Source organism: Paralichthys olivaceus, chromosome 20, assembly GCF_024713975.1.
Source record: "Paralichthys olivaceus isolate ysfri-2021 chromosome 20, ASM2471397v2, whole genome shotgun sequence".
Classification (NCBI taxonomy): domain Eukaryota; kingdom Metazoa; phylum Chordata; class Actinopteri; order Pleuronectiformes; family Paralichthyidae; genus Paralichthys; species Paralichthys olivaceus.
Genome location: NC_091112.1, coordinates 11787501 through 11810714, shown reverse-complemented (window position 1 = coordinate 11810714; position 23214 = coordinate 11787501). Strand labels below are relative to the sequence as shown.

Here is a 23214-nt window from a genome sequence, read left to right as displayed (position 1 = left end):
AACTGATTAAGTATTTATACAGGAAACAAAATACCGCAGTAATACATTGAAAAAAGACAGTATTTTACAGTCTTTAACAGTCCTACGTGTCTTCTTTCTGTCTGCCCTCCTCTCTTATTTCAGGTTGATCTCCTTTCAGGAGTTCGTAGCATTTGAGTCGGTGCTGTGTGCCCCGGACTCCCTCTTCATGGTTGCCTTCCTGCTGTTTGATAACGCGGGCAATGGAGCGACCGCTTTTGGTGAGTGACTCCTGCCTCTGACTTACAGAATTAGTGAACAATGTTCTTTGTGTGCAACTGTTAGCATGTATTATCCTACAGGTGCTGTGCTGCACCTTACAAGAGATATTATACTCATCCTTAAAAAACACAAACCTCAGAAACTAATGATCTGAGAATTTTTCCCCACCACTTTAAAATATTTCTTTTATTTATTTATCACCTGTGCCAAGGAGATTATCTTTTCACCTCTGTGCGTTGATATTTTTTCCAGCGTGTTTATGCAAAAACTACTCAATGGATTTCCATAAAACTTGATGGGATATGGGCCACTCTTGAAGCCCATTGGCTATCACGTGATGATGGCTTAGCCTCTGGGGGCAACGGCTAATATTTTGGGGCCTCCAGTGTAGACAGAGGATTTCTGGGCGAAGACTCCATCTTCCGTTCCATGTTGAATGAAACATTTCTTAACACAAAACAGTACTATATACATACTTCTTACTTAAATATTACTAAGATGTTGGAAGTCGAGTAGAGATTACACCTTGTATTACATTTTTTGAGCCTTTTCAGCAGGGAATAATTCATGGATCTCAGAGCCTTTTTAGTGATGTCTTCACTCTTCTGGGAGTTAGTTTTTCATATACTAGTAACTATAATTTTGCCTTTATTTCATTTATTTTAAAAATCTGGATTACTCCATCTCCTCATGTTATTTATTAGGGAAACTATGTTATGGTGATATACATGTTCTTCTTTGATTATTTGACAAAAAACTCATCTTTCTGCCAGTTCTTATATTCAGGGTTTTAATGTGTGTCCCAGTCACTTGAAAACTTGAATCAGGATGCATTGGGACTAATGGTGTTATGTAAACATAAAATTAAAGTTCCGGTCTCAACACTGCATCTGTTTCTGCATCTGCAGACATTTTTATCCAGTCCAAACAGAGCACAGAGGGTCCCTCTTAAAAGTGCCACTGAAGAAGTTTGCATGCAAAGTCCTCTTTATTTATGTGGGGTCTGAACTCTGCTCATCTTCTCTGTCTTGGTCACATCCACAAACAAAAATAATGTAACTGGAGGAGGTGGGTGGGTAACTCTACGTGTGTGTGTGTGTGTGTGTGTGTGTGTGTGTACACATGATTGGCACCATTACTCTGATGCCTGGAAGCTCTGAGGTGAAAGGCAAAGACATTTGTACTCGTTGCTTATTTCACATTTGCCTAATTGATTTAAACAAGTCAAATGCCAGCCTTCTGTAGGTGTGCGAGGCGTCAGCACATTAGGCTTGATTTGAAATGCGGCGCACACGTCCTGCTCGCAAACAGTGAAGAGTAAGTGAATTTCATTTTAATTGTTGCTGTCGACAGGGTGCAAGATCATTGCTGATTATATATGCATATATGTAAATTTTCATATTTAAAAGGATCAATTAGAGTGACGTTGTCTTGGTGGCAATTAAAAGGGCTGCTGTTTTTCTGCGTCTCCCAAAGGTTAATGAATATCCCAATGCCTGTGCACTATGAGACTCACACACAAGTGGAAAATTGCATGAAAAACATAACACACATCACGCCATGCACAAACACTGACTCCAGTGTCTGCCACTTTCATCGGGATACCATTTCATGAAAAGCAAATAACTTGTGACTGAGATTATAGACTTGTCAAAGTTGCTTTATTGTGATACATTACAGAATTCTCCCTTTTTTTCTCCTTTCTCTCTTTTTCTCTTTGCCGTTCATTAGATTAAAGAACATAAAGAACTCGCTTTTTTATGACCTATTAAAAACATTGCTGCAGCGCAGGTTGCATTAAAAGACCAGTTTGTTCTCCCATGCAATAAATGTCTGTGCTCTGATTTCTTTTTATTTAATTTTTCTGTAAAGCCATTTTAATTTGATAATAACCTGAGTAATTTCAGTTAAGCACAGGCGGCTAAGCGCTGTGAGTTTTTAGCACTTAAAAATGAAATGCATAATTTGGTGGAATGCTGAGTTCATAAAAAACGTAACATGACATATGAAATGCAGTTGTGTCTCAGCCTGAAAAGACAAAAAAAAAGAAAAAACTGAAAGAGGACTGAGTGTTGACAGGTCTATAAAGGCTGATGATATAAACGGCAGGCTGTGGACCGGCCTCTCCTTTAAAGAGTTAAAGGCTGTATATTTATTGCCTCATTAAAGTGTAAAAAAAACAATAGCCGAGCTGTCTTTCTTCTGAAGGTAACTCTGAGCTGAGGTAAATATCACCTTTCTCTCTTTCCCTTCTTCCCTCCCTGTCTGTCTTGATAAAAAAGTTGTTTCTTTCCTCCTTTTCCTTTCTGCACTCGTTCAGCGCGGCTTGTTTGGTAATAAGAAACAGGTCACTCTATCGGTTTGTTTTTGTTTCTTTAGTAAGGCTGTAATTTAGGACTCATGTTCAGTGTCTCTCCACTCCACTGGCTGCAGAGGCTTAGAGGGTTCAGGCAGAGGAACACAAGTGAGAAGGAAAGACTTCTCCTCCTGAACGCAGAGCCCTGCAAGGCTCAAACAAGTTCTGCAATGTGTCACTCAAGACGCGTTCATTCAAGATTTAGAGTTGGGAAATTTTCTTTCAGGGTGGAATCGTGTTCTTGAGATTGATGTTGACATTTGTCAGAAATAATCACTCTCCCCCACCAAAATCAAATAATTGCTAATGTTAGCCACAAGATAGGAAACATATGCAATTTGTTAAGACCTGACTCACAAGACTTTGAAAACTAAAAACCTGATGGTTGTTTGTTATGAAAAGCTGAATGTGCAGGGAGAAGTTTTATGCATCGTCAATGTAAAGTAATTTGCTTTAAAAGTGGGTTTTATTGTGTTAAACCTTAACAAAACTATTCAATACTCGTAATAAATTTGAAAAGAAAATTGTTGCGTCATTGGTTAAGTTTTCTGTATTTTAACACAGGAAATCATTGGCTGAAGTCTTGTTTTTGATGTGCTTTTACCTCAGTGCTTCCAATTAATGTTACTTTATATTTCTACTCTCTTTCAGAGGAGAGTGTTCTACTTTATAGCATCTATGGCCATTTGACACAGTTATGACTATAACTGTTACTTAGCAAATTAACCTGTGTCAAATTGCACGCAGTCATAAATATCAGTCCCTTAAACATGCCTGATTTTTAAAAATCAAGATCCATAAATTATTCTCTGAGAAATCAATGAAAATGTTGAAAAACACACAATGTTAAAGAAAGAAAATACATTTTGGATCCACATTAATATTTAATGGGTTCATCCCTGACGCACCCTTCCAACATAATTATAGGATGATACAATTGGAGAAACAATATAAAATGTTAGAATTAGCTGTACATTTAGCAGTAATATAACAGTTGTGTTGCTTCATTAACTGTATAGAAGATCCGACTTCTTCCTTGGAAATGCTTCTACACTGCCTCATAGTTGTTGCTCTAGTTATCATTTATTAAAGCAGGTGCTTGTCTCTCTTTTTTTAATCTCCCCTGCAGAGGATGTGAAGCAGGTCTTCAGCCAGACGACCATCCACCAGCACATCCCCTTCAACTGGGACTGTGAGTTCATACAGCTGCACTTTGGAACACAGAGGGACAAGCAGCTTGGCTACGGAGAGTTCACCCAGTTCCTCCTGGTAGGTTTTGTGCTGTTTGCCTGTAGAGCTGGGGCGTTAAAACAACTTCAGTAATTATCACAGTATGATTGTCATGAAGAGCAATATAACAAAAGTTATATATATATATCAATGTATTGCTGATGTCTTGTGTAAGCACAGAGAGGAGGTTTACTTATAAAGGTCCTACTTCAGATTTGTAAAATGTTTTGCTGTTCATCTAGTGTTTGTCATTCTCTGCTCATAAAGAAGAGTTTAAAACCACAACCTTCACTCAGGACCAAAATGTCCTTTTAAACTGAAAAGAAATAATGTGACATTTATCATTTTATCTGACATGAACATTTTAATTTTGATATCATTTTTGGCTATATCGCCCAACTATGCGTTTCTTTCTTTAGCCTTTTTGTCTAACTGACAATCAGTGAGAGTCAATACATTTGAATCAACCAGTTTATGTGCGCATACACATTTCTTTATCCTCACATATTTTATATGTAATGGTATATATGCAACTGTATTGTTAGATATTTATCTCAGCTTGTGCAGACAAATGTGCATACACACTGCTTTTTTATCCCTCTTAAACACAGCCCTCCATATTGTCCACATTAGTCATTAATGAAACACTGAGGTTTCCTTATATATTTGGGGAAATTTTCTGCATTTGTTTTTCATTAGCTGACGTACACCTAATCATAACCCTGCTCCACCTATTCTCGAGCAGGTATAGAGACAAAAAGTTCTACCTCCATAAATAGTATCGCTGGAATATTCTTCGTGTGTTTGTGGCGTGTGAGCCATTTTCCAATATGATGTCTAGACTTAAATCATGCCCAAGCCAGGGAGAGGTGGTGGAGGGGGTGGGTGAGAGAGCCAGAGCTGTGCCAAGTTTGCATCCACACTCACCATGTATTTGAATGAGCTTTTTATATTACACTTAACTTAGACCAGATGGCTTACACACAGTGGGCAGCAGCGCATTGATATTGGGATATTGTTATATGTATGTGTCCTGGTGTGTGCGAACATATAGAGTGTGTGCCTATAAATATGTGTGGATCTATATATGTGTGTGTCTTACTTATCTACTCCAGTGGATGTGTGAGCAGCGGCATAAAAGCCTTATGCAACTGTGTTTGTGTCAGTGTTTGTATGTGATTCTTTTATCCTTTGTGTGTGTGTATGTGTGTGTGTGTGTGTTTGCGCGTGCACGAGTGTAATTGTGTGGCGTTGTGGCCAGTAGATGCTGTACTTTGCATTGACAGCGTGCCCAGTTCTCTCTCAGTCAGTCACTCCGTGGTTTCCAGCTCTTCACAGCGGCAGGCCAGCAGCCAGCCGCTCTCATTGCTCAACTATGAAATGCACATTTCCTGCTTATGCTCTCTGTATTTGATCATTTTTCATAGCTTTTGATTCATGCCTTAATAAATGGCAGAAGTTATTATACATTTTTTTACATGATGCCTCTCTTTGTAGGTAAGCAATGTTCCACAGAGAATCTTTCTTTCTATCATTTACTACCTTTAGAACTTTACTTTTACTTTGTAAAATATTTAACTTGATAGCTTTAATGATGTTGTGGGCTCTAATAAATTAAGTCACATTAATGAGACACTGTAATGGTACATTACTTGCTGCAATTATAGTTACAAGTGAAATTCAGGTATTGGCAGTTCACTCCTATAGCGTGTTATCAGTGACTAAAGTGATTGATGACAAGGCAATTAGGATTGTCACTGAAACATTTCCTGAAGCAGAATTTAAACCTGTGCAATTACCACATACTTTATGGCTGCACTACTACACAGTGTTGTTATGATACCCTTGTTAAGCCTTTGTAAATGGCAGCCTTAAAGAAAACTACACTGTGCAGCTATAGAAGTTCTCAGAAAGTGGTTCAAAGCAACCCGCACATCATTTTCTGAATATTTCTCACTTATTTTTATAATTTCCTATCACCCAACTTCTTTCCCCTCCAGGAATGTTCCCATCCTTTATATCCTCCTCTTCCTGCCATACATGCATGTGTTTATTGTGTTTTTTCTACCATTGTAACCACGCCACTGCCAGATGCTCACAAGATGGGATTATCGGGGAAAACGTTTGCACCGCATATTTCTCACAAGGGCTCTCTCTGGCCAATTACTGCCTTGATGGAAGCCAGAGATTCTCACCAATTACATGCATTTTTCTCGTCTCGTGCGTGGAAGCTGTCCAAGGCTCGGCTCCGCATTGTCAGCGTGGTGTTGTCTCTGGCAGTGGTTTTACCGATGTCCAGAGAAGTGGCACACAGTGGCACACTTAAGCCCATATTATAAATGCTGGCAAGTAAAGGGCTTGAATTACATGGAGGGGACACCACATGTCCCACTTCTTTCCTAAGTACTCAAAAAAAAAAAAAAGCAAATTGTTGGCATTGCTGGGATTTTAAAAGTCCCAATTATATGTTTGACTCCCCCAAGAATCAGTGGGCAGCCCTTACCATCACTGTGTCGAGGGCTCAGTGGCACACATGTAAATGGGCAGTTGTGCTTAGGCTTCTCCTTATAATAACTTTAGCCCCGTGCTGATGAGAAGCAGAGATTGGAAAAGAGAGCAACGATCGTGCTCCGTTCAAATCTGTTGTTTAAGTTTTGAAGAGAAGGGGGAAGAGAATCGCAGCCATTGAAAACAAACAGAGGTGGCCTGTCATGTGTTTTTATTCTTGTCCAAGGACAATTAAAGCGACTGCAAATGCCTCGGCGGTCTCTCGTTGGCTGTCTTAAGCCCCCAGCTTTATGTCTCCTGCCTCACTCTCCTCCTAAATAAAAACCATATCCCTGAAACACTCATACAGTTGCAACAAGTTAAAGTTTTAAGAGGCTGAGACTATAAACTGCTCCATCCCCCGGACCACAGTTGTTTTGTTGATCTGTGTGGTTGCAGAGTGGCTTTTTAGACTTTTGACTTGTCCAAAAAAAATGGGATCTAATTTTTCATTTTCGTCATTTACCGAGGACACAAACACACAGATGAATGTTTACCCTTATTTTTGTACACAAGACACAGGAAACACAAATCATTTCTTCACCTTCCTTTTGTTTTTGACTTTAGATATTTAGCTCTCCTTCTTTTTCCCCTCTTCCCAGTTTATTTCTCACCAAAGTGCTTTGACCTACTCACAACCGACCGGAGAAGTGAGTCAAGACATCCAGGATGCTGACACCAAAATATCTCACCTTATTTACTTTGGAAGTGTTTACTTGTGTCAGTCCCTCTTCGTTTCCTTGCCTTCCACTCGCTCATACACTCCCTGGAGCACCCGCTGTGCTCATAGGTGATACTGACACATGACTGCTACATTTGCTGTTTTCGCAAATCTGGCTCTTTTGTTGCAATGTCTATTCTTACTCCCCTCCGGTCTCCATTCAGCTTTGTGTAAATGTCACTCTTCCCCAGTCATTTCTCCTGGGCGCCGTGAATTTAGAGTTCGATCAGTTATGCTGTCAGTGGAATATCACTCAAATTCAGCGCAACAATAAGTCATCTCATAGGGTTTTGTGTTGTTTTAATACCACTTTTTTGAGTTGTATTTATGACAATAACATCTGAATCAATCAATTGATTAATGTCATGCATGTTCAGGATTAAACATTGCGGCTTGTAAAAATAATGTCCAGTGTTCAATGTGTTCCTACTGGATTTAATTCTTGTTAGTTTGTATTTATGCAACTGTGTATAATAAATCTACTTAATTTAGCAGGATGATGCTTTTTTTACAGAAATATTTTATATTATTGCACATACACAATTCATTATTAATAAATCTACTGATTATTTCTCAATTAATCAATTAATCATTTAGTATTTTAAATGAGAAGAAATGTGAGAAATTGTTAATATTGTTTGTAAAAATTATAATATTCAGATCACATCAACATTTCGAAAACCAAAGATATGTATATATGAATAAAATGAAAGAATATAAGAATAAAAGAACACCTACCAAATCAAAACATTTGATACATTTTTTTCTACTGAAAAAATTATAAAAAAGATCAATTGAATATGAAAATGGTTGCAGATCAATTTTCTGTCGATCAGCTAATCATTTCAGCTCTTTGTGTATGTTGGAAACGACACTAGAGAATAACAATAGAAGCCTTTTGTTACATGACTGTTTCAGTTGAGTAAACATGTATATAACTCTAATGTTCTGAAGGGTGAGTCATCCAGGCCTTTGTATTGTGTTGCCATTGGTCACAAGCGTTGTACATAAAAAAACAAAACCCTGATGATTTTCTTTGCTGTATTGCTTTCTTGACCTAAAAGCCATAATTCACTTCAGGTGAGTCAACAGCCGAATCAATCAGTCAGAGCTGGCTGTCCTTAATACTCAGGGCCGTGTTTCTCAATGACTCTTTGTGGATTATTATTGTTCTGATAACCCTGTCTTGCTGTGACAGAGTGTCTCGTTGTAAGACAGAGAAAGCCTCGGTGGCAGCGGTTTGTTTACTGCCTCTCTCTGTAGACTTGTGGTTACAGGTACTGATAATGGCTGCTAATTTCAAAGGCCTTGTGGGATCCGTCCCCACCACAGCCTGCTGTTGTCCCTGTGGACCTTTGTGTGTACGCGTGTGCAAGAAGAGCGACAAAGTGAGCAGTTAGGTGATTAGCCGTTTTTTCCTGTGTGTGCACGTCTCTGTGTGTGTATGTCTCTCCCTCAAATGGGCTTAATAGGGACTTGGGGATGGTGTGAAAAGCCCAAGTGACGCCTCACAGTAGGCAAACCGCTGTTGGGCCGAGGAGACGAGGCTGAAGCCTGGCCAAACTCTGGCTCCCCATAACTGAACAAGAGGGGGGACAGTACCAGGGGGCCCATCAAAGTAAACGCTTGTGTTTTTATACATATGTGTTTATGCGTGTGAGCTTATGTGGATTTTAATTTATGAAGGCAACGTAAAGAGGTGTATGACCCACTTGTGTGTGCAATAATATTCAATTACTGTATGATCTAACACCTAGCCTCGCCTCCTTTCTTCTCTCCACTCCCTTCTTCCAGGAGATGCAGCTGGAACATGCGCGACAGGCTTTTATCCAGCGGGATCAAGCCCACAGCGGCTCCATCTCAGCTCTGGACTTCAGGGACATCATGGTCACCATCCGGCCACACATGCTCACGCCCTTTGTGGAGGAATGCCTCGTGGCGGTGGGTTTTTTTGTTTGGTTCTGTGGCGTTCTCATATCTATTTGTTTCACTGAGCCAAAAAGTTAGACTGGTTTAAAATGGTAAGTTTACCTGGGAGGTGTGATTTTTTTTTTATCATTACATGATCAAAAATATTGCACTTTATTTAGGACACTTTAATTCAGGAATAATTTAGTTGTAAATTTTCTGGGCCATGATACAGGTGAATGTATTCTAAGCGTGTGATACAGTGAATTATCAACCAAATCTTTGACCGAATAAATACGAGATAATGCACAAATTAAACAATGTTTCATAAAGAGCACATTTACATGCATCTGTATTTGCGACTGATTTCATTTTTAAATTCAGATATCAAACGTGACATGACTAAAAAGAGGTTGGACTGTTTTCTCCTTTCTCCCTCCCTCCTTTCTTTTGTTTTCTCTTCCCTGCGTTCGCTTCTTTCTTTCACACTCCCACAACCAAACACCGTGGCTTTCCCTCCAGCTGTCTTTCTCTCATGTCGTCCGCTGCCTCTTTTACCTTTTCTGTCGCCTCTCATCCGTCCTCTCTCTCTTCTCTCCTCCTTTCATTTTTTCCCTCTCCCTCCCTCTCTCCCTCCCCCATGTCTCTGTCTCTCTCCCAACATGTCATTAAGTCTAACCTCTCTGGCACTGTCAAAGCCAAGCAGGCCGGCTGAATGGGGAGATAGAGACAGAGATAGATGGAGACTGGAGCTTTACAGTCCATCATCTTGGCCTGTGTGTTTGTGCGTGAGCGGCTGTGCATATGTACTCTATTTGTTTTGAACTCTGAGATGTTTGTCTTTTTTGTGTCTTGTCTTCTCTTTGTGTGTTAGTGTTTTTTCGCTGCATGTGTGTGTGTGTGTGCATTGCGTATCTGTGTCCATGTCTTGCCCCATTTCATAAACACCTTGTAGACTCTGTCATTTTCTCCACTGTGTTTACCTCACCGACCAGACATCTTGGTGTGCAGTTAGTAAACTCTCTCACACACACATGCACACACATATATATCAAAAATCCCAGCAGCACTGCAGATACATGAAAGGCGGTATCATGGCAGCAACACAAACAGTGAAATGTTAACCTTTAATTCACTCACCGAACAAACAACCAAATAATCAGCGCCACACTCTTTCCCCCTAAATATTGTTCACCTCTCCCCCTCTGTGAAAGACTTTGTTGGATATTGTGGGAAGATCCATGTCTATAGGCTCATAGATATGAACAGATACAGAAGTATCTCTCTGTTAGGGCAATTTCACACAAGACAGAGCTTCCCTCCCATGTTACAATCACAGGAAAACGAAGGCGACCCTCCTGCATGTGTCTGTAAAGCAAACAGTGCCATCTAGTGAAAGGAAGCTCAACATTTCCAATTGAAATCAACAGCAAAGCCCCCAAGGCTCATCTGATACTCTGGCCTTAACTACCTAACATTCAGGGAACATACTTGAACACACACACACACACACACACATAACTATACAAGCAGTGGTTAGAGTTGCTTCTCTCAGAGTTTAGGAACCTGGCCTGATAAAGATGGGATCCTGGTTCTCATAAAAGAGTCTGTGGGCAGTCTGGAATGTCTTCGAGAGCCCAGTGTCTATTTTTAATCTGTTACCTTTTGTCTATTTTCTGCTCTTTTACCACTTCCTTCACCTCATAAAGACAGTTAATTAAACTCCCTGAGACGATGCATCTTGTGATGGAAAACCAGCGGCTGAAACAGGTTTACTGGTGGCTTGCTGGTGTCAATGTTGATGTGTTTTTCTTTTTTTTTGATTTTCCTCCATTACAATCTAGATACATCCCTCTATCATTTATTCTATTTGCACCACAACTGTGTTTATGGTGTTTTATGTGTATGTTACTCCGTCGCCTGGTAAATTGCTCTGCTTCTTCCTCGCCCAGGTTGCGGGAGGCAGCACATCTCATCGCGTCAGCTTCTCCTACTTCAATGGCTTCAACTCGCTGCTCAACAACATGGAGCTGATCAGGAAGATCTACAGCACCCTGGCCAGCCACCGCAGAGATGTTGAAGTCACCAAAGGTAAATTACAAAAACTCACATAGACATATAATAACACAGGGAGATTTACATTTATGAGTATATAAGAATGTACACACATGCAATGATGTTTTCTACATGTGTGCAGTGCAAGACGATGGACAGAATAAAGGACACACACTTACAAGAAATATGAGCAATGTATGTGTTTACTAATACTGGACTACGGGCAATACTGAAAGTATGTTCCAGATAATGTATTTAAATGTGTGTTTGTGTGTGTGCGCTGAAATGAGGTTGGAAACTTTGTTTTTGTGTGGTTTTCTTCCTTCCCGCTGGCATTTAAACGGGCAGGCTGGATCCAACCCAGCACACGTACTGCATACCCGCAATCCCTGATGGTGCCTGTCTTTTCTATTAGACATCCTGGCACTGATCTGTGGACCACTTTGTACATCCTGGGATGTCTTTGGTTGATAACGATTCTTCAAAGAAATAAGGAACATCTGATTGGTCAGAACGATGTGCTCACTTTTGTGGCTGTTACGTTTACATCCTGTAGATCAAGTGAAGCTTCAGTGCTGCTTCAGTACTTCATCATCTGAATTGTTACAGGGAAAATATGTGATATTACAAAGAACTGAAATTAATTATTTTGTTATGTGTTGATTGATTTAAAATGTCTCTCTTTCTCCCATGGTTAGTTTCTTTAAATCCTTATCTCGCTCATTGCTTGCCCAAATTGTTGTCTATCATTACTTTCCACAGTAAGGCTCTCTACGTCTCTCTCTAACGCTTTCTCCTGAGTTGGTCGTCTTAAAGAAATCATTCTGACCTCCCTCCCCTTGGCCTAGGGCCACTAGTGTAGCCTTATGATGCTATCTGAAGCCTTATCAGGGGTGTGGACCATAACTGACCCAGACCAAGAGCCCATGCGCTCCCGGGCTATTCCCACCATGGCCACACCATGCTGGGCTTGGCTCAACCAGTGGTGGCCTCTAGCCAGCCAGACCTCCGCAGCCACCACCCTTTCACCCTCCACTGCCCAAGTCATTAAGGTCTCCTCTGGGACTCTGGTCCATGTACTACTAATGGCCCACAAATACACTCTGTCACACGCCTGTATGTAACAATTGTATGCGTATTTTGTATCACACGCTTCCCCAGCATTTCTCACATACACTCAAGCATCCAAGTACATTAACACAGCCAAGCATGCACACATGCATAATAATCCTGATTGATTCCATATGTGCAACAAGGCCACTGTTTTGCCTTGGGGATGCCGTTACAGTGCTCAACGCCTACGCAGAAGTGAGTGCACAAGTGTGTAAGTGTTTGTGTGTATGCATGAAATGGAGGCCTTTACAGTACACACTTTTTATTGAGGAAGCAGTGACCAAAAGGCACATCTTTGTAACAGGTTAAAATCAGTTGGGCTGATGGAGCATGTGTAGTTGGGGCCAGAACTTGTGATATGTGAGACAGATTCACTTCTGTTTATCTTCAAATGTAGATTGTACTTGTAGGGTCCTTTGATGGTTTTACCATCTCAGGTTTTTGTATCAGTAATTCTTACCCTCGCTTATAGTATATAGCTTCAGGGACGGCAGTGCCAGTCAGTTGTTAAATGTTTTATTAATTTATTTGATTTTTAAGATTTGTTTTGGTGCATTTTTGCCTTTATTAAAAGGACAGCCTTAGTTTGGAGAAAGAGGGGGTAAGACATGTAACAAAGGGCCAGGTGGAAATCGAACCTGCGGTCGCTGCAAGAGGGCTCAAGCTAGCTCACCTGGTAGAGTGGGCACCCCACAGATGCATTTGAATCACTTCATCTCGTGCCAAAATAAGTTTTTTCTAGCTGTCCAGGGTCCTGTATTTTGGTTCAAGTACCTGTCGTGTGTGTGTGTGTGTGTGTGTGTGTGTGTGTGTGTGTGTGTGTGTGTGTGTGTGTGTGTGTGTGTGTGTGTGTGTGTGTGTGTGTGTGTGTATGTGTGTGGTGACTACAGGCTAGAGATAGACAGGTTATCAGCATTGTGATCTGTGAGCTCTCTGTCTATGTCTGAGTATGTGAGTACTGTATGTGTGCGTGTGTGAGTGTGTGTATTCTTGAGTGACTACGATGCTTCTGAGCATTACCTGCATGTACCCATGGATATGTGTGTGAGAGTGTGTGAGAGAGAGAATGAGACAGAGAGCATGCCTCAGGGGTAAGCTGAGCCTCGGCGGGGTGAATGGCTCCAGTGTAGGGCGACTGTCACAACTCCAGCCTGCTGCTCTTTGAATAAAGCAGGTCAAACAATGCTGACTCCTGCACTGTAAGCCAGCCTACAGTCAACCTGTTCTTTATTCCACCAACAATAGAGCAGGTTTTAAGTTACGGCAAACTAAAGGTGCCTCAAAGCACTCATGAAATCCATAACTCAGTTTTCTGTAAATTTTCTTATGAATTCAACATGCTTTGACACTTCTCACTTGTAAGTCACAACCATGTCACAGAGGGAAATATGTAGTATGAGTGACAGAACCTGTGGAAAAATTCCACCTTGAAGCATCATCACTTAAAAAACAGCTACTGTCAATGGTTTTTATATCACAGTCGACTAAAAGGAGCAACATAATGCAACTTTCAGTACAACCCAGGAATCTAGGGTTCATTATGGAGCTATCCCACCACTCAACCTTAAATGGATAGTTCACCGAAAAACGAAAATGTACTCATTATCTACTCATCGCTATGCCGATGGAGGGGTGGGTGAAGTGTTGGAGTCCACATGTCACTTTAGGAGTCTAGTCTTTAGGAGGCTTAAAACCTGATACATCTGCTTAGTTTTCTGTCACCGTAACACTGACACAGATAGGAAGATAGGGATATAGGATGTTTGTACAGCTTTACCCTGTTTTTTATTAGAATTTGCATATATGTAACATATGTAAATGCTTATATCTTCAGGCATGGTGCTCATCATTGTAGTACAAATCAAATCTTTGTTTTTTTTCGTAGAGGAGTTCATCATGGCAGCTCAGAGGTTTGGCCAGGTGACACCCATGGAGGTTGACATCCTCTTTCAGCTGGCAGACCTGTCAGAACCACGCGGGTAAGACACAAACATAGATACACACACACACAAACACACACACACACACACACACACACACACACACACACACACACACACACACACACACACACTAGATTTCTTATCTGCTTTCCATCAATCCCACATACACACAATCAGACACAAACTGCCAAAAACATCTCTAAATAAACTCTCAAAATGGAAAAAAAGTTAGTTTTGAATTACTACCTCAATTTTGATGTCAGAGTTGATCCGAAACATTCAATGTAAAATTGAGACATATAGTTAAGTTCTGGAATAATGTAACTGTGTTCAGTAGTAATGGAGGGATAGCATCTTAAGATTTCTTACTTTAGTCATTTGAATTTTCTAGTAAGTCGAACCAACAGTTGCCCCCAAACAAGCACCTTTACCCGCGGGTCTGTGCCTCAGAGAGTTGTCTTGGCTTTAAAACTTCTCTGCAATGCATCAAAAGAACCAGATCATGACTACATCAGTGCCAGAGAATCCTCTTTCAGTCCAAACCCAATGCAATCTCCAATTTACCTTAAAAAAGGGGCAATTCTAGCCCCTATAATCCATGGCACAAAACAACTGTATATGTCTCACATTCCCCCACTTCCTCTGCGTCTGCCTCGCGGCCCGACCAGCGCTCTCATAATTTCTAACCCCGGCCTGAGACACCACCTGATTATTATTTCTGGGCAACGGGATACTTTAATAGCCCTCTCCACTCCCCTTGATTGGAGATGCGAGAGATAATAGCCCCAATATTCAGAGGAGAGGGGTGGAGGGGAAAGGGGATTTGGCGTTCCCCATTCCCTTAGCCTGGGAAAACTGGGACCGTCGTAGAGATGCAATGGAAAGAGGCAATAAGGCAACAGTTTTCTATCCAAAGGTTGAATGTCTTTGTTATACTTGGATGAAGGGATAAAGGAGTGGGAGTTTTCAGTTCCTATATATCGGCCATGCCAAGCACAGATCTGAATTATTGAATGCCACAATATTTTCACATGGAACGATGGCAGTAAGTACCTTTAAAGTTTGAGAAACTTCACACTGACAGATTGTTCTCACAAAGGTCATGAACTGGGTGATGCATGGATGAAATATTATAATCCTCTGAGAGTTTTTACAACACTGGAAAGTTACTTGAAACCTCCCTCTCAATCCTCGTTCTCTCTCTCTCCCTACCAGACGTGTTGGTTTAATGGACATCGAGAAGATCGCTCCGCTGGAGGAAGGCGCCCTGCCCTACAATTTGGCAGAGGTCCAGAGACAGGTAGGGAATATGAAGACTTGATGATGTGCTTGGTTTCCTCTTACACCTTGGCAGCTCTTTTCCCTCCCGTTACGTTCTCTAGGTCTACATGTCACAGGGCACATCACTAAAATGTATAATTGAGGAAAGTGATATTACCTTCACAGGTTATCAATCCCCCAACATCAAAACATCAGTTTAATTTGGAATTTTGCATTTTAGAGTAAATGTATTCCACAATTCTCTGTCTGCCTGTTTGTGGCTTGCATATCTTTAGAACTTTTCATCTGTGTGTATTGTTAAGGGCCCGCGTACAGTAGTGCAGCTTGTGGTCCAACTTTATATGTTCAATATTAATAAACCGTTAAAAAACAGGTGTCCAGCCCCCTGCAACAGCGGCAGCTGTGACTCATCATGTGACATTGTTGATCACAACAACAGTGTGTTCACGACTATGACAACTGATTCTCCAGCTCAGGTTTGTGTGTACTGAGTCGAGCTTTATTGATCTCTGGATAATCACATGAACAGCAGCAGCGGTGGAGCAGCTTCAGGGATTTGCGGACTGAGTCCAGCAGCCAGTCTTGTCTTTATTAATGAATGAATTAAGTAATTACTGCAGGTCACTTTTACAGTTTAAGAAAGAATGCTGCAACACCAAGCACACAGCCCTTTCCAAACAGGAAGGTTAAGAATGGGCACTGCACTAGTAGAATTAAAGTAAAGGAATACAGATACAAAAAAACTAATTTTGTGAGGTATAAAATGGAAAGTTTCCCTCCAAGTAGCCAGTCAGCCAGTACTCATCAGCCCTGCACATTTTCAAAAGTTCATACCAAGGTTCAAACCAAGTTGCATCCAAGTAACTTCACATCACAGCCTTGAACACTCTTGAGACCTAATCCCCACATGTGGTTTCTGTCTTATAAAAAGCATTCACCCAAAATTCACAAATCCATGAAAATAAAGACAAGCAACACCATCCTTGATACCCAATGAAAGTCAAACATGCCTCAAGTTGCAAATAATAGACATGAAATGATTTCAGAGCAGCTAACGAGAGTAATTTGTAACCAAGGAGAGGAAGAAGGATGTAGGGAGAGCCAGACAGATGAGCAGAGGACTGTTTTCTTTCTCAGGCTGTTTGGTCAGAGCTGTGTTGCCTGGTGGGTTCCAGTGCTACAGAGAAAGCTTGGCCAGGCCATGCTGGATCAGACTGGGGCCAAAGGGGAGCAAGCAAAGGGGCCCAGCACTACACAGACGCCAGTCCTACCACAATGAGCCACTTTAGGCCCTTGTGGTTTGGCCTCAGGGGCTGGCCGTCAGCATGCTGGAGCTCTCTTCTCCTCATCTTTCGCTTGTTCTCTCCATTTCCTTTTTGATCTACATCTCCCTCTTGCTCTCTCTCCCTCTCTCTTCTCTCTACATGTTTGCCGGTTCGCCTTTTCTCTCTTTATATCCTGTTAACTTGTTCCCTCTCTCTCCCTCAAACATCCTGACAGTTAGTATTGCCAAGTTTCATCAGCCCTCAGGCAGACAGAGTGGAGCAGGATGGGAGAAGTGGAGGAGCTTGTGTAAAGAGGACGTTTGGGCAGGAAGCAAAATCTGAGGATGAATTGAAGGAATGGGGGGTGGGGGTGTCTGGTTCTCTGACAGGTGGACCTGTTCTAGAGACTCCCATCCCTCTCTTACACACACATACTACAGTCCACCGCCCCCTCTCTCCCCAGGGTGGAGAGGCCAGGGCTAGTCAGACCAGACAAGGCAACAGGTACTTCAGGTGGAGGGTGCGTGTGACTAATGCTGGTTATGAGCGATCCTCTGCACTCAGATTACTCTGATTCTAATTGTATTTGACAAATGGTATTTCAGGCTAATGTAGTACAGATGCAGTTACACAGATTTTTGTCAACCCAGGGGAGCAATAAAATGTTAAGCAGCGAAAATAAAAATATGTCAAAAGATAATACAGCCATATCTCTATACGTCCTTAGCTTCAGGTGGACATGGGCAATATATTAACAAGGAATAGATGAAGTAGTAATTCCAAATTAAATGTAATGGGGGAGTGTGTTAACTTGGAATGTAATGTTAACGTATACAGTACAATGCAACCAATTTATGTTATTTTGTTATTTAGAAATGTGTAATAACTAAAATTAGATTTTGGACAAAAATATATTTAAAAAAAAAGTTTATTATACTTTTAAAAGAGCAAAGAAGTTGCATAAAAAGTTGATCAGGTTGTTCAGGTATCAGCTCTGTAGAGCGTCGCTTCAGCAGATATGAGTTCATGGTTCATAGTTCTTCATGTTTTATTCCACACTATGGAATCGTCTGTATTTCTAACCCTAAATCATCACCTAATGACTTTTGCTGGACTTTACATTGCTATCAACAGTGAGTCAACCAAGCACTTAACTGAATTGTCAACAAATCTATCAAAAAAACTCTATTTATGATTTTGACAATTCATTATTTGTTAATATTTTTTAGCAAGTGCTTAGTGACAGATTGTTAAAAGAGAAGTTTCTTAATACTATCTTTTATTTTCTATATCATATTCAAATGCTGGATTTGTTTACAAAGATCGTTCAGTATTCTGTGACTTTAATGTGTTTAACATGATTCTGCATGTGTGACGAATTATTTCATAACCTGTAATTTATCTCGCAGGATGGTGGAATTGGATGTGTGGCATCCACTGTTTTATGAGGAATGGTTTTGAAGTATACGTGGAAAGTTATATGGAAATGAACCAGTGTCATGTCTGCTGGCATGTGTCTCTGTCTAACAGTTTTTATTTGCCTTGTTGACTGTGAGCAGCAGTTGGGCAGTGATGGCTCCCGCCCTGTCCTCGTCCAGGTAGCAGAGTCGGCCTACAGGTTCACCCTCGGCTCAGTGGCAGGGGGTAAGAGTCACACCCCATTGTCTCCCTGCATACCTTCAACCCACCGCCCATCCACCCATCCATTTATCCACGTACCTAGCTACCTGCCTACCTGCCTACCCCCGCACTCTGCTGTCCTCATAAGAAAAAGGGTGAGACAGAGGACAATGGCTCCTCTATTGCCCCTTCTCTTGCTTACAAGAACAACGGTCGCTCCCCTGCTTAAAGAGAAGTGCTCCCTCTTCTTCTTTTTCTCTCTCTCCCCCTGTCTCCACTGTCCCTCTGTCTCGCTCCATCCTGTCCCACCTTCCTGCGTGCCATGGGAAAACCTTCTTTTGTGGATTCTTTTGTACCTGTGTGAGTGATCACAGGGAGGAAGGTGAAGGTGGGGGGGGTGAAGGGTGGGGCCCAGTTCTTGTGTTTGGCTCCAGACTCCCCACTGTTTTTCTTCTACTCCTCCCTTCCTTCATTCCTCCCTTCTCCTCCTCCTTCTATCCCAAGGGAGACAGCTTAATAAGGAGGTACAGGGCCGCCATCTCTTCTTCTCTCAGTCTCTCTCTAATTAAGTCTGTCGCCCAGGGTCGGTTCTTTTTGTTTGCGTCCATCTCACAGGCTGAAATCACTGCGACTCAAACATCTTTCTTAGCATTGTCCTCACAGACTTCCCCTTCCTCCTCCTCTACTGCTTCTTCCTCTTTAAGGGTCAGTTCACCCAAATTACAAAAATACATATCTTGAGTGGTATCTAGTAATGCCAGCAGTTAAAAATTCTAACCCCATTAAATTGCATGTGCATTAATTAAAAATGTTCAGTGCTTATAGCATTGAAAAACAATCTTGCAATCTTTTTAGTGAGATTTGAACTATTTGCATTCATCAAATTCTTCAACGATGAACGCCACTTGTTCATAAAAGTGCATGTGTGAGAAGTCTACCTGTTCTGCACTCTTTCTTTTACTATACATGTTTTTATCCACCAAAGTCAATTATATTAAGACGATTTTTACGTCAAGCGAGTGTTTTTTTACTGTTGCAGTCTTACAATAAGCTTACAAATGGCTCTTGTAGTTTGCTAGTAGTTTGTATAACATATTTTCAATGTAAGCATTAAGTAGCTTAAAGTGATAATCACCAAATATCATGTGACGTATCTTCACTCCTGCTCTTCTCATTGTTCTATTTCTGTTGCGAGTGTAAAACACCAAGAGGAAAACAATGGTGGCACGGTCATAAAGTCTTTAGTGTAAATGTGTGTTAAAATAAAAAGATAAAACCCTGCTAACATGTGGCTGGCATCTGAATAAAGCTTTTGTTTTGTTCTCTGCAGCTGTGGGTGCCACAGCGGTGTACCCCATCGATCTGGTGAAGACACGCATGCAGAACCAGAGGAGCAGCGGCTCCCTGGTGGGAGAGCTCATGTACAAGAGCAGCTTCGACTGCTTCAGGAAGGTGGTGCGCTATGAAGGCTTCTTTGGACTTTACAGGGGTGGGTATGCATGAATACAATTTTTTAAACTGTATTTAAAAGAGAAAAGTGACAAATTTGTCAATGAGAAACGCTGCAGTTTTGATTATGTCAAAATAATATTTGTAATAATTACAATAATTTAGTTTTCAGCCTATCAAAACATCATGCAAGGCTTCAACATGTTTCAATCATGCAAAAGTTTTTTTATTAACATTCAAGTATCGGTATCTCTGGGATCATGGTTATATGAAAGTAATACAAGTGTACCTTTAGGAAATCAAGTCACGCAGACAAATTTATGAAAGAGGTTTTTTTTAAAAGGAGCTGAGATGTAAGAGACTAAGGAGGAGACATGTAGTGTGGACAATAAAAGAGAAGGGAAACGGGAGGAGATGAGAAGCGTAGGGTGGACAGAGGGGCGGTGTGACTTCACCTCTCTGACCTGCCTCCTTTGAAGTGATTACGAACTGGTCGGGCACTTTTCAGAGTGAGACAATGAATGTCAAAAGCAAGGCCACATACCTTAAGCCTGTGTCACAATTTAGTGATGCCGCACGTCTAGACCCTATACACTCACACAAACACATAAAAAGACGGGCATGCACAGGCGACAGCTTGGGCATGCAGGTATGCACATACCAGTGCACGGCATCCCTAATGACTACCTGCCCTGTCTTCAGACACTGGAGTTAGTGTGTCTGTGTGGGTATTGTTGGGGTAAGACTGAAGGAGGATTGAAAAATGGTTCCCTGGAACAGCAGAGGTCCCTTTTTAAAAAGTCCCATGATTTTGATTGACAGCACTGGGCTCCTGAGAGGAAACCTGAATGCATGACTTTCTGTGGGAAACACAAAGGCCATCAATGGTGGAATGGCTTCACAGACACAGAGACAGACATGTCTGGCTCCAGATATACAGCCAGACAGGTATCGTGACAGCCAAACTGAAGTTACGTAATATTCCTTTAAAGTTGCTCCGCTTTTAGAAAATATCTGCTAAAGGGGGAATGTTAAATAATCTGCTCAAAACTGGCACAGCTACTTGTGTTTGATGCTGGATGAAGGAATCTCTCATAAACAAAACAGCACAAGAAGAAACAGGATCAGGTTTCCAGTTCTTTTAATGACGATTATTTTTTTGTTTGTGTTTATTCGAATATATTTTGTGTTGAAGAAATTCTTGGAAATGTTAAAAAATAATTTCAGTTTAATGGTTATGGTTTGGGTGTGAGTGCGTGTGCGTGCGTGTGTTTGCGCATGTGTCTGCACGTGTGTCTGGGTAGGGGGCCAAGTTTCATTGTGCTCTGTGGGGATTATTTTGTTTATTTTTATCCAGCTCTGGGTTGTAATTGAGGTCTGTGTAAACTTTTGGTTGGTTTGTTTTATACTCTGCCCTTTTTCCTATTTTGGGAAGCAGTTTCTCTTTCTTCATCCTCTCTTTACCCCTTCTTCCTCCCTCTCTCTCTCTCTCTCTCTCTGTCTCTCTCTCTCTCTCTCTCTCTTCTTGCCACCACTCTGATGTCCCCGCACTCCACATCAATAGATTTCATTAGTGTCTGGGGGGATCCTGCAGGGTCAGACGCATGCAGCAGGAAGCCACACTTCATGTGGAGTGTGTGGAAGTGGCATATGTACAGTGTGTGTGTGTGTGTGTGTGTGTGTGTGTGTGTGTGTGTGTGTGTGTGTGTGTGTGTGTGTGTGTGTGTGTGTGTGTGTGTGTGTGTGTGTGTGTGTGTGTGTGTGCGTGCGTGGGGAGGGGTACCACAGCACTCTTTTTTTTTCTAATCATCTCGTCGTTTCCTAATGATAGGTCTGGTACCACAGCTACTGGGTGTGGCGCCCGAGAAAGCCATAAAGCTCACAGTAAGTCGCTGCGTTACACACATGCACATAGACACAGATCCATGAGTTTCTATCTTTCTTTCTTACATCACGTGATTCTCTGCATCTAACATGTATATTTGGTTAAATGCACTTAACAACCAAAGCTTTCAAAGCAATAACTGTGTTATCAATATTGTTGTCAATATAACTTATGTCAGTACCTGATCATTAATGGTTTATGCTTGTTGATGCCATTAATTTATAATCTCCACTTGTCTCTTAGTGCAATGTAAATTAAGTCAATAAGGTGATGTTGGTGTTAATATTTTTGCTATGGATTTTCTACATATCAGGTTCCACAGAAAATACTGTATGTAGTATATTCAACCTATATTCATATGTTGGCTTCCACTCTACTGTACGGAATGGAAGCTTTGTATGAAACTATCATTTGGTGTTTCCAGGTGAATGACTTTGTGCGAGGAAAGACCAGACAGAAAGATGGCACCGTCCCTCTGGCTTCTGAGATCCTGGCTGGTGGATGTGTGAGTCTTTTTTTGGACATTTTTGACAGTTTAGTGTTGGATTGTTTTCATCCGATCGCCTCAAAAGAAACAGTTATTTAAAGATTTTTACCGAGAACCTTTATAAGAAAATATTTAACTGACCCTCTGACTGTTCCAGAGGTGTGACCATAGTTGTAATAAGCCATTCAGATTTTGTCGTTAAACAAAAGAGCAATGACCATTTAAAATAAAGCACAGCAGTTCATACATGCATGGTACACGTATGCATATGTGCCGATCTTGCACCCACAGAGAATGCCAAGCACCTGCCTGTGCCATGATCTCCAATCATGTGCGTTGTATTCGTGTCTTGTGAGAACGAGTGGAGCTGTCCACTAAGCTGAAAGTTGCTTCACAGCCTACTGATTCTCAGCGCCATGGGCACAAACATGTGTGTGTGGGTCCATGATGGTCGTCACTGTTAATTTCCTAAGGTGCTGAAATGCATTTGACTACTTTTTTCCAAATCCATATGGCAACAATTCATGCAGGCTACAGTTTTTTTGCCCAAGGTTTATTTTGGAACGTTGGGGTCAGGCTTTCAACTGTTTACAGCACCCACTGGCAGGGACATAAATTGGCGCCTATATCAGCTACAGCTAATGTGAGGTCTGAGCAACCAGAGAAACTGCTTCGCTTAATCATTGAAGCTGTTTTACGATAAAGTTAATGCTCAATAAAGTTAGAGGACTGGTTTAGAAAAGGACTTTACGCCTCTTACTGGGAGCCACTTCTTTTTTATGTGACACAGCTGATTTTGTAGGGACATGAATGTATTAAATGCAATGAAAAACAGGCACCATAGACTATATGTCATAATGACATCTTTTTTTGTACTTTATGTGAATTCTGAATAGGGATAAAACCGTTTCTGGTTTCTCAGCATATTGTGCAAGATTCTCACTGGTTAATAGTAACATTTTAATCTTAAATGACCGCAGTGGTTTGGTTGATACTCTCCAGGACCAACTGGTAGAGACAAATATGCTCTTTAAACCAGTTTATTTCCTGCTTCTGTTGGATTTTCCAGAGTAACTATGTGACATCATTGTCTGTATTTGTCGGAGGTTCTCAC

General features: G+C 41.2%; 1 protein-coding gene across 2 annotated transcripts in view; it reads left to right on the top strand.

Moving 5' to 3' along the window:
• The window catches only part of LOC109631576 (electrogenic aspartate/glutamate antiporter SLC25A13, mitochondrial), a 45063-nt gene that overhangs the window by 7755 nt on the left and 14094 nt on the right, over nucleotides 1-23214 (top strand). For both annotated transcript variants that reach the window (XM_069516921.1, XM_069516922.1), the window contains exons 4-13: nucleotides 124-239; nucleotides 3726-3865; nucleotides 8889-9035; nucleotides 10955-11093; nucleotides 14056-14149; nucleotides 15329-15413; nucleotides 18219-18303; nucleotides 19610-19768; nucleotides 21560-21612; nucleotides 22038-22118. In XM_069516921.1, coding sequence (XP_069373022.1) covers nucleotides 124-239; nucleotides 3726-3865; nucleotides 8889-9035; nucleotides 10955-11093; nucleotides 14056-14149; nucleotides 15329-15413; nucleotides 18219-18303; nucleotides 19610-19768; nucleotides 21560-21612; nucleotides 22038-22118 — 1099 coding nt within the window. The remainder of the gene's footprint in view (nucleotides 1-123; nucleotides 240-3725; nucleotides 3866-8888; nucleotides 9036-10954; nucleotides 11094-14055; nucleotides 14150-15328; nucleotides 15414-18218; nucleotides 18304-19609; nucleotides 19769-21559; nucleotides 21613-22037; nucleotides 22119-23214) is intronic.